This window comes from Amphiprion ocellaris, chromosome 11, assembly GCF_022539595.1.
Source record: "Amphiprion ocellaris isolate individual 3 ecotype Okinawa chromosome 11, ASM2253959v1, whole genome shotgun sequence".
NCBI lineage: Eukaryota > Metazoa > Chordata > Actinopteri > Pomacentridae > Amphiprion > Amphiprion ocellaris.
The window spans coordinates 11,664,547-11,681,300 of NC_072776.1; the positions used below are offsets into that span (position 1 = coordinate 11,664,547).

Below are 16,754 nucleotides of genomic sequence, written 5' to 3' on the forward strand. Positions count from 1 at the left end.
CGGTTTCAGAATTTTTGACCAAAGCTACTGAGCTTTTTCATTGGGCTTTCTAGATCAGCTTTAAGAGTGTGACGACTGTCATGTGCTGCTGCATAACTTAACCCACCAGGAAACCATTAACTTTATTCTAATAAACGCATACAGTATTTTTAAAATTTTGCTGTACATTTGAATTTTCAAGGTGAAACAAAGGTTTTTGTCAGACAATACTAGCTAAACAGGAAGCTTACTTGGGAGACTTGAGATCTCTGTGGATGATCTTGTGCAGGTGTAGGTAGTTCATGCCACTGGCGATGCCTGAGGCCCAGTCCACCAACAGTCTAGGGGTCACTTTCCTCCCCGCCCTCAGCACCTCATACAGCTGGCCCTGTGCACAGTACTCCATGATGATGCAGTAGCAAGGTGCCTGGGTGCACACACCCCTGGGACAGATAAAAACACATTTAAATACCAGCACCAGCTCAGTGTCTGTCGGCCATGAAAACTGCGACTCCATCAGAGCTCCCATAGCTGACAACAACGAGCCAACATCAGGTAACACAGAAGGGCAGCAGGTTGTAGACTTACTTGAAGCTGATGATATTGGGATGCTTCAGTTTTCGCAGGTGTTTAATGTCCGTCTCCTTCTGCTCTCGCACTTTCTTAATGGCCACCTCCTCAGAGCGGAACTTTCCCAAGAAGACAGCTCCCTGTGCTCCGCTGCCCAGCCACTGCAACTCTGAAATCTCCTCAAACGGAACCTCCCACATGTCTGGAAATCAGGTAAATTGCATTTCATCAATATGACAACTATATCATGCTATTTTGTGAAGTTAATATGATATTTAGGATGGTTTTTATCTGGCTGCTGTCACATTTTCTCTTCAGAGGGAACACTCAAAAGTGCATTTGCTAAATATTGGTACCCTCACACCACTCTCAAGTCTGCACAAGTATGAATCCTCAGCCATCAGCTAGTCAGTTAGGCTTCACACAAAGGCTGGAAACAGAAGGAAACTAAATCTGCTTATGAGCACACCTAACTCTCACTACTTAACATGTTATAACTTGTAAGTTTAAGGCACACAAAAACTGAAATGTTCAACTACTTCTTTATAAAGTGAAACTCTATCCTGAAGGAAAACTAGTGTTACAAACCACAATGTGTTGAATCTTTTCAAGTCTTATCTTTCCTTTTTTTAACCTGATAACTCAGAGGTATAGTATTTATCAGAGGTACAACTACGTAACACAGCAACAACTCACAAAGTAAACAATAGTATTTGTATCACTAAGCCATACTGAACAAAAATAAACCTAAAGCCAAGTGCAAGAAGCTATAAATGTCTTAGATATTCAAACAGTGAGTCATCTGCTCTACCGTCCTCGTTATGTGGTTTTGGAAACAGTGCAGAGGAGAAGCTATGCTGCTAAAACCTCTAACCCACTGCAAGGCTGACCAACCACACACCCTAGCCCAGTTCTGTCTGACCTCAGCTTGTATCCTGTAGCCTGCGTGTCCATCCTGCACAGGCAGCCCTGCAGCAAGGTGAGTCTACCTTTACTGTGACCTCAATTCAAACTGACAGCTGTGCAGCTTCACTCACAATGGCAATGTGGTGAAGCTAAGAATGACTATTCAATTACAGCTTCCCAATACATTAAGAGAAACGGGAAGGAATGTTTAGTTTGTGTCTGAGAAGTCTTAAAGAGACAGTGACACTTGAAGATAACTCAGAGGACTTAGCTGGTTGACATAATGCCATGCAGAGAGGTGAAATCCAGAGCTAACCTTGCTGCTGCAGCTTGTATTCGGTCGAGTATGTCTTCCCTATGATGTTCCAGACAGGCCGAAGACAACCAAACAGCCCCTCCAAGAAGCCCCCTGACCCAGGCCCTGCTCTATGGAAGTGCAGCTTGATGTCATCAGGGTGATGTGGGTGGCTCGGTCTCCCCTCTCCATTGTGGTCCATGGGACAGTCCCCTTCTCCTGTCTGTTCATCCATGCCACTGCCACACCCTCCATGTTCACAGGACGCCGGCGACCCGGCTTCCTCGTGCTCTTGTTCCTGCAGCTGCAGCACACTGTTGTCAAAGTGTCCGCCTTCGCTTCGTGTGGAGTCCACGCTCAAGGCCGTGTTCGCTGGGCTAATACCTCCCAACACAGACTCCTCATCCTGTCCGGGCGTCTGCAGGGTCTGCAGGGGAACGGGCAGGTGTGTCGGCGGGGCAAGGTCTGTTATAATCTGAGGAGGTAAGTTCGAGAGTGGAGCCTGAGGAGGCTGGGGTTGGGAATTGGGCGAGTTTGATTTCTTCATGGCGTCCCCAACCACAGTGAGTTTCAGCTCCTCCTTCAGCTTGCCCACCAGCAGACTAGGGCAAGAAGTCCACGAGAGCACCTCGGGGGAGCTACCCATGGTGTCGTGCATGTGCATGGGCTGCCCAGTGATGATGAGAGGGACACGTCCTAACACACTGGGTTGTCTGAATACCGAAAATCACCTGCAGAGACAGAACAAGAAAGACAGAAGGGTTAATGAATATAGAATGTATATCAAAAATGAAATGCTGATTAAAATAAAAAAGCTGAGTTAAATCCATTTATGTGATTGTAGTCACCTTTGGCAAAAACATGATAACAACTGTAGACTATGATGCAACCCTATTACTTCCAGAAAGAGAAATGCAATCCTCAAATTTCCTCTCATAGATTTGGGACTGAGAAAGCTTAAAATAATGATTGTTTTTAGCTATGAACTGCAAACACAGCAGGTTGAAGGATGTCAGAAATAACAGAGAGGCTTAAATCAGTGAATTACAGTCATAATTACTGAGTAAAAGACACTGCAGGATAAATACAAATAATACAATTCCAGGAAACTTATGGGAAACAGTTGGACTAAAGCTGTCCTGCACACACGACTCAGGCTTTTCTATGATCTCTGTGAGGCAGTAACAGTATAGAAGGGATTAAAGGTCTTGCTGTGTATTAGGACTGCTGAGAGCAAGACATCTGGCACGAACAGCCCATTCTCACTGTTTAAACCAGCAACATCAGCCATTGCCACCACAGGACCAGGCAGCTGCAAATATGATTGAATTCCTTGAGTTACAGAATAACCAGGAAAAAGCTGTTACTATGTTAATCTGTCTATTAGTGACGAGACAAAATAACATCACAGACACGTTCTCTGTCAAGATGTATGTAATTATTTGTTGTGATGTATTTCCTGTATGTAGAAGACAAGAGTGTATATGTTTGGACAACTCACGAAAATAAAAATCTGTAAAAATCAAGCTATAACCAGAAGATATCATCTGTGTAATACATGCAGCGATTTAAACGTGAAAGCTGCCACTGATAAATTTATACTGTATGCTGTTATATTTTCCAAATCTACATGTCACCACTGTCCACAAAAGCCTGAGGCGAAAATCCCAATTTTTCATGACCTCAGTGCCGATAACCTTGTTCACCTGAAGCTGAACAGGCTGAACAGTAAACAAATAAGAACAGGGACAACGCACAATGACAAGTTCCGCCTACTAGCTTTTTCTGAGCCACCAAACCATATTTCACAGTTTTCATCTGTGAATTAAACTGGCTTAGGTGTAATTACATGACCCAAGTGTGGAAGTGTGGTCACAGAATAAAAAGAAGTCCAGCTACAGCAGCTAATGAAAGCCATGAGATGAAGCTGAAAGTTTATAGTATCTATGTATACTGATTCAAATGTAAAACATGAACCTCCCTGCTGAAGGATAACTGAAGGATCACTGTCAGTAACGCAGCAGAAAGTCTCACGTTATGTGTGATAACACTGGGGTTAAAATTCACGTAAACAGCACAGAAACAAAAAATATGCAGGTGATAACACATTTTGTGCATTAACACATATAGAATTTCTCCAGTTTTATCTTTGAATATTTTTGGATAAAGTAGATCTCCACTTGTTCCACCACACATTGCTGCTAGATTTGTGCTAAATGGATCAATGTTAATGAAAAAATGCTATTCATTATACAAGGACATCGCTAGCTCTACCTAACAGTATAGTTTACAGCCACTTATATGCAGTATTTAGGTTGATTACATCTTAGATCATATACTGTGGTAGCACATGGTTCTGTTTGTAGAAAAATTATATAATCTCAAAGATAATAGAGTCCACAGTATGCACGTCTGTCTGCCCTTCACATCAGTGTCCCCAGGCCAGATCTGTTTGTGTGAGATGCGTTGCTGTGCAGCGCTGAAGCCACAGTGTCTTTTCCAGCACGGCCACTAGAGCTGCCAAAGCCGAAAACGTTCAAATCTTACACGCTGGGACTTTAATTTGTTGCAAGTGTATCACACACTGTGTTTTCAACAAACAGATGGCCATTTATCCACAGACTGACTGTGCTCGTTTAGCAATCTTGGCACAAAAAAAACAAAAAAAGCACATAGCAGTGAATCAGTTGCTGTGTATATGACACTTGACTTTTTTTCCCCCCATTTTAAATGCATGAGAAAGTAGCCTCAGAAATCTAATCAAGTTTGAGGTGGCAGTAGAAAACAGAGAGAGGGACACAGTCAGAGGCCGTACAGTTTGTGTACAGGATATCAAAGTCCATGAGGGAGGTGACGGAGAGGCAGAGCGGTGAGCTGGCACTGTGTTACGTGGAAGTTTCCTAAAGGAGAAAGGACAGTAATGGAGTCCAGTCAAATCACACTTGGCTTATGTTGCCCTCTACAGAGAGCTTTGGCATGAATGCACAGCTCTTCCACTTGGCACAGGTCAAAGTACAACCAAGCCCTGATCGCTCTGATGCAGGTATGTTTTCTGCTGAAATGCCACAAAGCTAAAACACCTCATCTGGATTTCAGATCCCAAAATGCATTTTAATCACACATTTGTTATTGAGAATTTTGCCTTTTTTTGGATACTTGACCGCGGAACAAAGATGGGCAAACAGGAGTGGTGGTGATAAAGGATCCTGACAGGACTCAAACCAGACATACTCATAGCTGCACGCAATGTATCCATTGGTCCACACGGATGCCACTTGCATGTCTGTGCAAATGCACACTGTATCTGTGTGTATCTACTGGGGGTAACCTGAGCGCTGTGAGAGCGTGGTGGCTGCCAGGAGCTCATCTATAATGCAGGCCTGTCTCTAAGCAGGCTGCTGAGAGTGCAGGGGAAGGAGAGAATGCTCTCTCAGGTATCCAATAAATCCGTCCCTTCCACAGCAGAGACAAACGAGCTGTGTGAGTAGAGGCCGACAGTGTAATTCCACCTCACAAACGATTCTCAGAGCCGAGCTTCTGACGTGGGCCGCTGCGGGCGGATGTGGTCGGCTGGTTAGAAGCACGCACATGAAGACCCGAGCCTGCACACCTCCGTAACCCAACTGAAACACCACAATTATCTCGCCTGAATAATGACCACGGAGCACAGCCTGACAGAAAATCTGACGCCTTTCAACCTTTTATAAATCATTTTCCTAACAGTCGGAAGCTGGATTGAGTTTATGCATCTTTATCTGACACCACAAATAGGAAACGGACTACTCGCTCTCTTCCATTAATCTCTAATGGAAGATCTCTATGGGCATAGAATCCCATGAATAATGTCTGTGCCTGATCAAGAAGGGCCCAGGGTTTCATTTACACGGTCATTTATTTACAGGACTTTCCGAAAGTGATCGTGAAATGGTAAAAGGACACACTGACCATCCCTGTTATGTTAAAAAAAAAAGTAAATATTGCCTTAGAGAAGGACACAATTCCCATATTCAGCAGATTGAATAAAATGAAGAAAGAGAGAGCTACAAAAGGGAGGGAGAGAAAAAGAGAAATTATCAGGGGCTGATCCTTTAATCCCTCTACAGGGCTCTAGAGACATGCTTGTACAAACACAGACCCTATTCAGCCCTCCCCCTCCATTTATCCTCTACAATACTTCCTCTCATTTCTTGCCTCTCTAAAGGCAACCTAATGTCAACAGCCAATAACACAATGCATTATCCTATGTATATTTTTAGCATATAGATGTATAATTAAAGGCGTGGAGCAGTATTAGAAGATAAAGGCCTGTCTGCAGTTGTTATGGTACCAATCCATATGTAAGTGTATGTGTACACAGCAGCTGGTGGTGCAGGGGGATCAGGTTCAGCGAACACACATGCTCACACAACACACACATACACATGCCCGGGGCGTGTCTGGTAAGATCCAATAATCCCACTACTCCCAGCAATCCACTGGGGAAGGCATTTTTTTTTGTATCACTCAGCAAAAGCCAGAATGCTTGTTTTAGATTGGGTTTCAATGCCGTGCAGCTTTGCAAAAGCAGCTGGACCTTCCACGAAATATTAATGCAGCAACAGAGACGCCTTTAACCCAAACAGACATGCAGGTTCTCCTCACACTCACAAGCACATCAGCAGTGTCATCTGTGACTCCATCAGTCTGCTCCTCATTAAGAGAAGCCCTGCTGGGACCCACAGGGGGAACCTCCCTTCAGGTGACAGCTGTGCCACCAACAAAGAACTAATTTAGCTCCTATCCCACCTCATCATTTACACGTTACCATGTCAACACAGCATCCATCCTGACCTTCTGCTACCAGTCACACTCAATCTCATCCAAGGCTCGGTTTGGGGAGGCCAAAAAGCCTGAAGGCCTCTGTTGTAACCACAAATCCAGTCACACAGGGAAAGCACTGCAGATTTTGATTAAATAACAACAATATTGTCTCTAACTGTATTTAAAATTAGTCACAAACCATGCAAAATAATCTGTTGTTTTTGTAATATTTTGGCTTCACCCTTCACCTTAAAAGAAAGAGCAGTAAAAATCTCAGCCTCATGAGACACTGAAGACTTAACACCTGTCTGGCACAAAGAGACACACTGTTCTAAAATCGTAAAGGCAAAGGCATACGTGACCGCAGCACAGTGAGGCAGAGTCAAACTCTTTCACAGATAGCCGTCCACCCCTCCTGGAGAGTTCATTTCTTTTAGGAAAGCTAAATACCTGCACCGGAACGTTTCCATCCCTCCTGACCTCCTCTCTTGAAACAGAGTGAAGAACAGATGGTGAGAGCAGCGCTAGTCTCCACTGAGCATGTGATCGTCTCTGTTATTCTGGGTCATAGTTGAACAGCTGAATTTTGATATCTGCACTTGTTTCCCAAGTCGATGCAGACTATGAACTTTTGGGGCTGGTGTTTGCCGTGTGAGTAAACAGTGTTATGAAATGGAAATGTGCACACAGATTTATTTTCTTGTCTTTGAAGCGGACGAAAATATAAGATATTTTGCAATATGCTCATCACGTAGACAAACCCTTCAGAAATGTGACTCCGCCAAACCGAACCGCCCAGCCCCGATTTGATTGTCGGAATGTGGGCCGATGTCTAAATCAGCTTTCCCTCGCTCCCATGGCCACGAGTCCTGCCAGAGGGATTGGACAGCCTGCTGTAGGTGGGTGAAAGTAATAATCTGCTGGTGTGGGGACAGCGGTGGAGGGAAAAATAAACAAATTCTGGCACAGCGTTCAGGCATCTGCCGTCACATGGCTGACATTTCCCTATAATCCTTCTTCCTTCATATTTTGATTCCCTCTGGTGACTCACCTGGGCTGACTTAAATACCTGCTGATGGCTGGAGGGGAAAGCAGGGCACAGAACAATAATCCTCGCCTGCTTACCCGCCTGTTCGGGGTTTGACTGGTGTTGCTGGGCAAATAGGAACAAGGTCAAAGCTGCTGCTGAAGCCACAGGGAAAGTGCCAGGTGGGATCATGTGTAATATGCGTGGTCAGTGAGAGGGGGAGGGTGGTCAGGTGGATGAATGAAAGTGCCTGAGAGAGCTGACGGAGGATGAAAGAGTGTGTAAAAACACACCAGAAATGTTGTGTGCCTAGTTTGTCAGTGAGTTTAACAAGTTCACACCTCCCAGATCCCACTTGACCAGCATGTTCTGGAGGAATACACTAAATGTCAGAAACAGAATTAACATGGGTGGGAATCATTAGCACTTCAAAAACAAACACACACACACACACACACACACACACACACACACACACACACACACACACACACACACACACACACACACACACACACACACACACACACACACACACACACACACACACACACACACACACACACACACACACACACACACACACACACACACACACACGGCACTTGTGCCTCAAATAGCCTCAGCTGGTACCAGCCAGAATCTGAGAAAATAAATAACTGAAGAAAAGAGTGTGCGCCATCGAAACGTCACACAGTCTCCCTCCAGCTTCATTCTTCAACCTCTCAGTGAGGCTGCAACCTAGACACACAGCCTCAAACCTGCAACTAAGCTCTGAAAAACTCTACAAAGCATCTATATCAGCCCTTTTTAGTTGAGCAGACTTCTTGCTCCCAGTGATGCTTCACAATAAGCCTTTACAGAGGCTCTATTTATGACTACTAACCAGATCCATCCGGATAGATGATGAATTCAAACAGACAGAGAGGGACGGTTGGGCCAAGGAGACAGTGGAGGGAAGAGACTGGCTCAGAGAAAAGTAGAGGAAGAAAAAGCAGATTAGGGAGACAGAAAAGGACGCGGAGGGCTGTGAATGAGGACGATATGGAGGAAAAGGTTCTTGCAAGAAAACAGAGTGAGAGCAGAGAAAAAAATGAATGAGAGAGAGAGAGACAAAACAGAGAGGGAGACAAACTGCCATTCTGCTGCTACTGTGGCTGCTTGCGGCATGATACTGTACCGACCACGCTCAAATGGGAAAGACTCCCAGAGCGACAACAAAGGACACAAGAGGAGCCGGCTCCATGTGAACTGGGCCCGTCTGCCCTGCACGACCAGGAGACAGCAGCACACAGAGACAAACACACTCACAGCACTGCACACCAGAGCAGCTGCTGCCACAACAATTCCTTGTGCTCTTTTAATAGGGACGGCCTGGCTGGCCCGCCAACAACAACAAGAGAGACAGACACACAAAAAGTGACACAACAGACAAACACGCATATTGCAGGAGACTGGCTGCGACTGACACCGTTTTAATGGCTGCAATATGAAAATGCACAACGCTACAGAGCAAAGAGAGAAAAAAGTGGGGCATGTGAATCTAATGGGAGCAAGTGGGTGTTCTACTACATGTTTTTTTCTTCTGCCTAAAGAGTCTCTGCCACAGCAGAAAGCCAAGAAATCAATACACATTAGCGCTACCGTTAGCTCCTGGCTTCATACTATCCCTGCTTGCTCTTAAAAAAACGCAATATGCATGTTAAACTAAATAGTAAATCCACCCCAGGAAGTGAAGTCAGACACTCTGGAGAAAACTCAAATGGCAAACCCCTCACATACATGAATTTGCAGTTATTTATTTTTTAAAAAAATGGATGGATGAATGGATCTCTCCCCTCCTCCATCCCTCCTCCTCCTCCTCTGCATCTCCTCTAAAGCCCGGCTGCTGGCTACTCATCCTGTGTAGTTACATAAACATGCTTAGTAGCAGAGGACAGAGGTGGGCACACACAGCGCTCTCCAGCTGCCAAGTAAATAAAGAGATGGATGAGGATGCAGAGACGGGGAGGAAAGTCAAAGATGGTGAAGCGGGCAGACGGACATCAAACATGACAGAGGTCGAGTTAATTTGGGTTTAATAAGAGACTGTGGGATGGCGGTGGAAGAAAAGTCAATGTGATTTGTGTATAGTGCACGCACTGGACTGCCCGTGGCTGAACAAGAAACACGTGTCCCAGAAAAGTCTGTCATCTCTGACCACCAGCGTGCATTAGAGAACGTGTTTGTTTCATTCGGTAGCAAAAATGAGGAGGCGGTGGGCGGGTTCTGCTGGCCTATACACTTACCTACATCTCCACCTGTCCTTCAGAGGGCACAGAGAAGTACTGCATCAAAAAGCAGCAGCAGCGTCACAGCTGAGCTTAAAATAGCTCCTGCACGCACCGACGCACGACCGCTCAACACACTCCTGCACCACTGCCACTGAACAAACACTGACATCTGATCCACATGCAAACAACCATACACATACGGGAATGTCTCCTTGCAGACATGTGATGTATAATAAACGATGAATTGCAAATTGCCAGACAGAAAAATCATACCCACGAGCGAGAGAAGGGAGAAGTACCAGCACATCACACTGCTTCCACTCAGATGAACGGCAAAGACACAGCATCAGCAGATTACTCACAGCAGACAGAGCTCAGATTCATGGTCCTTTCTCGGCTCTGAAGCAGAGATGAAACAAAAAGAAAAGCCGGTTGAGGAAATCAGAACTGGTGGCTGGGATGCGAGAGAAAACGGCGAGAAAAAAGACAAAAGGGGGGAAAAAAAACGAGGGAGACAGAGGCTGGAGAATGACAGACATTCCTCTAACTCCCGCAGCACCTGGGCTGTGAGTGGGTGGGCGGCATCGTCACCGGGTCGTTGAAGACCTGCTCACGTCACACTTTTCATGAATGGAGCCGTCTGACGCAGGGAGGACGCGGCTCAAAGAGCAGAGGAGGTGGGGGAGGTGAGGCTGGGGGAGGCTGGAGGAGGTGGAGCTTTCTGCATAGACTCAGAGAGGAGGAGCTAAGAGAGATGAAGAGGAAGGCAGCGGAGGAGAGATGGAGCAGCAGCAGCAGCAGCAGCAGGAGGAGGAGGAGGAGGAGGGGGATGTATTTCAAAGCAGCACCAGCTGGGAACAGCAGGTTAGGCTGCGGTGGCGTCTCTGTAAGTAGGACAGACTGTTTCTGCACAAGAGAAAATCCCTTTGTACCAAATCAGTAACCAGTTCTTTCCATGCCAATTGTATCAACATCCCACATGACTGCAGGCTGCGGACATAAAGTATTTATTTGTGACAAAACACTTCCACGCAGCGTTAGTCTCTGCAGTCCTTGAAACATCTTGCAAAACATCTTTATGGTCACGTGTGGTGGCACCACAAAAGCTCCAGTGTCAAATGAGGTAACAACATGTCCTCACTATTTAAAGGTTTTTAAATGGCATGATGGCTAAAAAAGAAAAAAAATGAACCGATAATGCTAAAGGTTACAGTTACCACTATAAGATAACATTCATAAGTTGAATTAATGTCAGTAATTACATATATACGTAACCAGAAGCCTGATGCTGCTGTTTTCTCCTCTGCCCTCCTCCAAAACAATACTTGTGGCATTGGTCAAGGATTTTTAAATCATTTATTCACTACACTGAAGTCAGGATTTGCAACATATAAATCCTTTCTAAAAACCATCTTATTAGAAAGTGAATCCAAACTGTTCTATTTTGTGGCGGATAAACTTTAGCTGATTAAACTAGTGATTGGTTCAACAAAAAGTCAGTGTTTTGTCATGTATACTGACACCCTCCCAATATCAATCTAGCACAAGCAGAGCCAATATAATACAAACTCAAACAACATAACATAGTACCTTCTTGGCGATTTGTTTACAACATTAGCTTCATTGGCCAAGTATGCATGGTTTATAATGATCCTACAGTGCACACACATACACTGCACCACAGTGGAGTCATACAGTAACACAAAAACCTAATGACAGCTACCACGTGATAGTTTACACACAATCTTAGAGGAAAAACACACAAAGCAAGTAACACATTGGCACGTGAGTGTAAGGTGATTTTACACTGCACTTCTTGTCTAGTTTGTCAATCATTGTAAGGCTTGGTAAATATATTGCACATGGTATTGGTGTTGCATGTAGTTAAGATGCTAAAACTGCTCTCATGTGTGGAAGTTCTTGTCCCTGCCAGAGGGAAGGAGTCTGAACAGGCTGTGTGCAACGTGTGAGAGATTCCTTATGATTCTCTCAGCTAGTTTCCTGATTCTGGACATGTACTGGGCCTGGAGGGAGGGTAGGTTGGTCCCAGTGATGCACTCTGCCAGTTATTCCGATTTTAATTTTGTGCTCGTCTCGAACCAGACCAAATTATGGACCTTGTAGAAATGGCACAGCAGTTCCTTGGGCAGGTTGTTTTTTTCCTCAGATGATGGAAGAAAGTAGATCCTCTTCTGTGTTTTTTTGGTAATGGTAATAATGTTTCTCTCTTACTTTCGGTCCTTGCAGATGGTTGTGCCAATTTATAAATGAGACTTGTAGAATAAAGTGATTATAATAAAAATATAATTATTTTGAACTTTGAAGGTTTTTCATGGAACAGCATGCCAAAGACGAGTCGTTCAACTACAGTTCTATGACGGTTGTTCAGAGTTATTGTGACTCCACCACAGGACTAGCCAGCCTACCTCCTGCTTGTATGCAGAGTTGTTGGCGTTCTAGATCAGGCCACTGACTGTGGTGCCATCTGAAAATTTTAAAATCTTGATAGATGAGTCACCAAAGTTGCAGTCATTTGTATGGATGGAGAATAGCAGAGGTGATAATATGCAATTCTGGGAGGGCACCAGCACTCAGTTTCACCTACTGCCCTCTATTAGTGAGGAAGCCAGCTGGAGGTGGGTACTGACACGAACAGCTGGCTCAGGTTGTGATGAAGGATGACAAATATTACTGTGTAAAATGCTGAGCTGAAGGATTCGTGCATAGGGTCCCCAAGGGATTGAAGCTGGGTCTAGCAGTAAGACTGATATTTTTCAGGTATGACAGGACCTACCTCACATCAATACAGCAGATCAGGGTCTGAAGTGATTCAGACATAAGATGTAGATATTTTTGTGATTAAAGCATAGCTCCTAAAGCACAACATGATCTTGTTCAGTTATAGTGATTTCAGAAATTTTTTTGGAAGATGGGGAAGATAGCTGGTCAGGGCTGGGGGTCTTTCTGAATTATTCTTGAAAATCTTGACTTTACTGAGATCACATCCACTCCACACACACACACTCCAAACACATGTACACGTGCGTCAGACGTGTTCGTGTAGGATGTGAGACTGTCGTCATCAAATCACTATGATTAACATACATTTTCACCACAAGGTGTAAACACTCTGCTCTCTGGCTACGTCAGTAAACATTCTGCTGTAGCTGTACTGACTTAAGCAACTTTTATGTATAGAGAGGGCCAAATAATTCTGCATTTACAACAATGTAGAGCTGCAACTATTATTCTATTATTACTATTCAGCAAAAAAAAATGCAGCTTTAAAAATCTCATATAATAATAAATTATTAATTTCTATTCATTTGCACATAACATTTTTTTAATCACAAGGGCGCTAACATATAAAAACATACTTTTGCCTAGCTTATTCAGGAGAGACAAAGTTCAGGAAGACCTAAAAACACAACTTAGGGCAAGATAAAGAGAACTACATTCACTGAAAATGAATTAGAGATGGAAAAATTATTCATGAATTAGTTATAGTAATGGTCAATAGTTAATAATGGAAGTCACTGTTGCTACTTAAATATTTCTATTCCAATCTCAAATGAAATGACGTGACACCCGCTGATATTCAGGAGGTTTAGTAATATTCTAGCTTCAGGACTGAAAAGCTATGACAGTAAGAGAAAAATCAAAAGGTCACATCCAGAATGTCAGAATTGTTCTTTCTCTCCCCAAAAGGTCATTTAATATCTCTCACAGCCTCTGACACTCTCCCGTCAATGTGCTGAAGTATCACTGTGTTATTTAGACATTCTACTAGCCAGCATGTTTGTGACTCAGCATATCTGTTGTACATACTTCTGTACTGACCTGTCACCATGTTTCTGAGCATCTCAAAGATCTGCAGAGTGTGATCTGGGTTCAAGTTCAGTTTGGTCTCGCTTCTCACCTGCACAAACCTGGAAAAAGAAAAAGGGTGAGTATCACAGGGGTGAGTGACATGTTAAACTTTGCAACCATAATGCACAAGTGGAGGTTTGGCCATTGCACCAATTCCAAGGTGACATTAAAGAAATCGACTCAAAAGATGAGTCACCGGATAATGAAAAGACCGGTGAAAAAAGGGGGTACAGCTCAGACGAAGTACTGATGGTGTGTCAATGGCAATGGCAAAGATTGAGACTGACTGCACCCAGAGGGGGTCTATCAAAAAAGACTGATAGGGAGGGAGGCCTGTTGGTGAAAGGAAAAGCTCAGGGAACAGATGCTCCCCATAGTGCTCTTGTTTCTGGCCCAAACCTCTGGGGAAGACGATAATGGGGAGGGGCAGCAGGAATGTAACGATGCATGGAGAGTGAGGGGGTTGGGATATTTTTGAGCAGCATTGTCCAGTCTCTATCTTCAAGCCACACCCCAGCGGGGGACCCTGCCAGAGGGGGAGGTCTGGTATCCTGGGGCGAGGTGGAGGCAGAGGCAGAGGCGTCCAAACGCTGCCTATAAATGGCGTGAAATGACAGTGAAATGAGTCACAGTGCAGATGGCAGTGGATGCTGGCTCTTATGGGACTGACATTAGGGAATGGTGAGTGTGCTGGCTGATCGCTGGGTCTGTTAAAACTACACCTTTGTGATGCACAGTCGAAAATTAATACGTTGTCTCTTCTGGCACGGAAGAGAACAAAGAGCGGCTGCAAACTGAAATTGTAATTTATGCTGTGTAGCTGAAGACACACTCCTGTGTACACAAAACACAGCAGGGGAATTCCCAAAAATAGAGCCCTAGTTAAATATTGACAACGAGAGAGAGAGACATTAGATATCCATAGGAGAGTGGAATTCCAATACCTGATCTGTTTGCTCAGCGAGAACATCAAACTCCGTTCTACAGCTGAAACTCCAAAGGTCAGCCTATCATAAGTCTGTGAGCTCATGTGGAGACAAGCGAAGCTACTTTGAAATAGGAAAACAAGCTGGAAACACCTGTGACCAAATACTCTAACACAGAAACTGTAAGAGCACACAAAGACAACACTTCAATAACATCAATGCCCTATTTCTCAATTTTAACAGAAATGGTCCAGACCCACGCCAAAATTTCGGAATGCTCCACCTCTCCACAAAGTTTTCCGAAACTCGGCTTCATTGTTTCCAAACACCACAAGAGTTTTGATAAGATAAAACCCAACATATCCAACACACCCATAACATATCCATTGTACTTTCAATTTCAGTCATATTTCCAGGGTATTTAAAGATGCACATTTATTCGTTTTTAATATTGATTTGTTGATTATGCACACACCAATCAGCCATAACATTAAAACCACTGACGTGAATTGTACAACATTGACTGTTCAGGCTTTTGTGTGGTGCTACGCTGATACGTATCATCCACCTAAACACTGTTGCAGACCAAGCACACCCCCGCATGGCAACAGCACTCCCCAACAGCAGCAGCCTCCTCTAGAAGGACACTGCATCCTGCCGCTCCACATAAACTGCTCAGGAACACATCAAAGACTCCAAGATGTTGACCTGCCTCCAAACTCCTGATATCCCAATCTGCCCAAGCACACATGGGATGCGGCAAAACAAATCTCATCCATGTAAAACCTTAATGGCACCACTGCCAACATCCTGGTGCCAAATACTCCTAGAAGCCTGTGCCCATGAACTGATCATTCAGAGCCATTTTGACAGCGCTACAAGAACCCACATAGTAGGTGGTTTTAATTTTGTGGCTGATTGGTGTTTATCTCATATGATCCAATGTATCAATGAGCTAAATTCATGTCGATTTCTGATGCAAACCACTTAAGCTGCCCACCTAAGATATTCTGAATAATGGCTAGATCAGCTCTGACTAATCTGCAGCGCCAGATTTTTGTCTCTCTTTTCTGGAAATTTTTTATTCTTCTTTTTAAAACTATAATCCTGTCTCTGAATGCATTTTCTTTTTTTTTTTTTTTTATTATCCGGAGCATCAGAAACTTGGATGCTTACTGTCATACTCCTAGTTGCTGTAGCCTACTCCATCCCACTACAGTGACTACTACACTCTGTTCTTCTGCTCTGCCAAACCAATCATTGCTGCTCGATGTAAAACATATTGCTACTGGTACAGGAATGTCACCACAGATATCAGATATAAAACTGCAGTATACAGAAAAAATACAGAGATTTGGCACTAGCTTCATCAGCACTGTGTGAACTGAAGGTCTTGTATTTTACAGACACTCATATTACAGTCCTGCCCTTCAGCTTTAAAATTTGAATCATTTCTGATTTAAAATGTTAAGCCTATTTTGCTAACAAAAATTTTATTGATTTCATGTTAATTAAAAATTTACTGTGGAGAATGATGAGTAGAGCAGCTGAAATCTCAGCTTAATTGACTCTACTTTGATCACAGCCTCCTCATTGAGAAAATGGCGGATTCATCATTCATGACGGAGGTGATACTGGGCATTTTTTTTCATTTCATCCTAAGTACAAACCGAACCAGAGCTTATGATGCTAAGATCAAGAGAAAACAACACAGAAATAACTACACCCTAGGCCTCCCAACACAACTTTCCTGAGCCAACCATCTGCCATATTTACATTTGTCTGGAAAAATACATGGACAAGTCACCTGCCTGACTGTTTATAGTGAAGCTGTGCTGCTTCTTGGTTCCTCCCACCTGCATTAATTTGCAGTGTTCAGGTCAACGTCACAGTCCACTGTTTGTTATCACTAGTCACCGACGCCAAGCTTCAACTAAGATGAATGCTATTGTTATAGCAAAGTATATAGAAACCGAAATAACGCGTCTTCTTATAGATTTAAATGTAACTGAAGTCATATAAATAAATAAATCCTAATATATTCCAAGTGAGGCGGAGTTATATTTATGGATGGCGATAAATGTTTAGTTTCTCAAGGCCAAATCATT

At 43.8% G+C, this 16,754-nt stretch overlaps 1 protein-coding gene across 7 annotated transcripts in view; it reads right to left on the reverse strand.

Annotated features, from left to right (window-relative positions):
- The window catches only part of si:ch211-45c16.2 (mitogen-activated protein kinase kinase kinase 13), a 36,571-nt gene that overhangs the window by 6,689 nt on the left and 13,128 nt on the right, over positions 1-16,754 (reverse strand). For 2 of the 7 annotated variants that reach the window (XM_035953078.2, XM_023280799.3), the window contains exons 2-5: positions 13,691-13,779; positions 1,772-2,481; positions 568-751; positions 231-422 (exon numbers count right to left, since the gene is read on the reverse strand). In XM_035953078.2, coding sequence (XP_035808971.2) covers positions 231-422; positions 568-751; positions 1,772-2,414 — 1,019 coding nt within the window. In that variant the 5' untranslated portion in view covers positions 2,415-2,481; positions 13,691-13,779. Of the gene's footprint in view, positions 1-230; positions 423-567; positions 752-1,771; positions 2,482-7,000; positions 7,108-10,123; positions 10,456-13,690; positions 13,780-16,754 lie in introns of those variants that run through there. The other 5 variants (XM_023280801.3, XM_055015065.1, XM_055015064.1 and 2 more) reach the window with 5 other exon arrangements.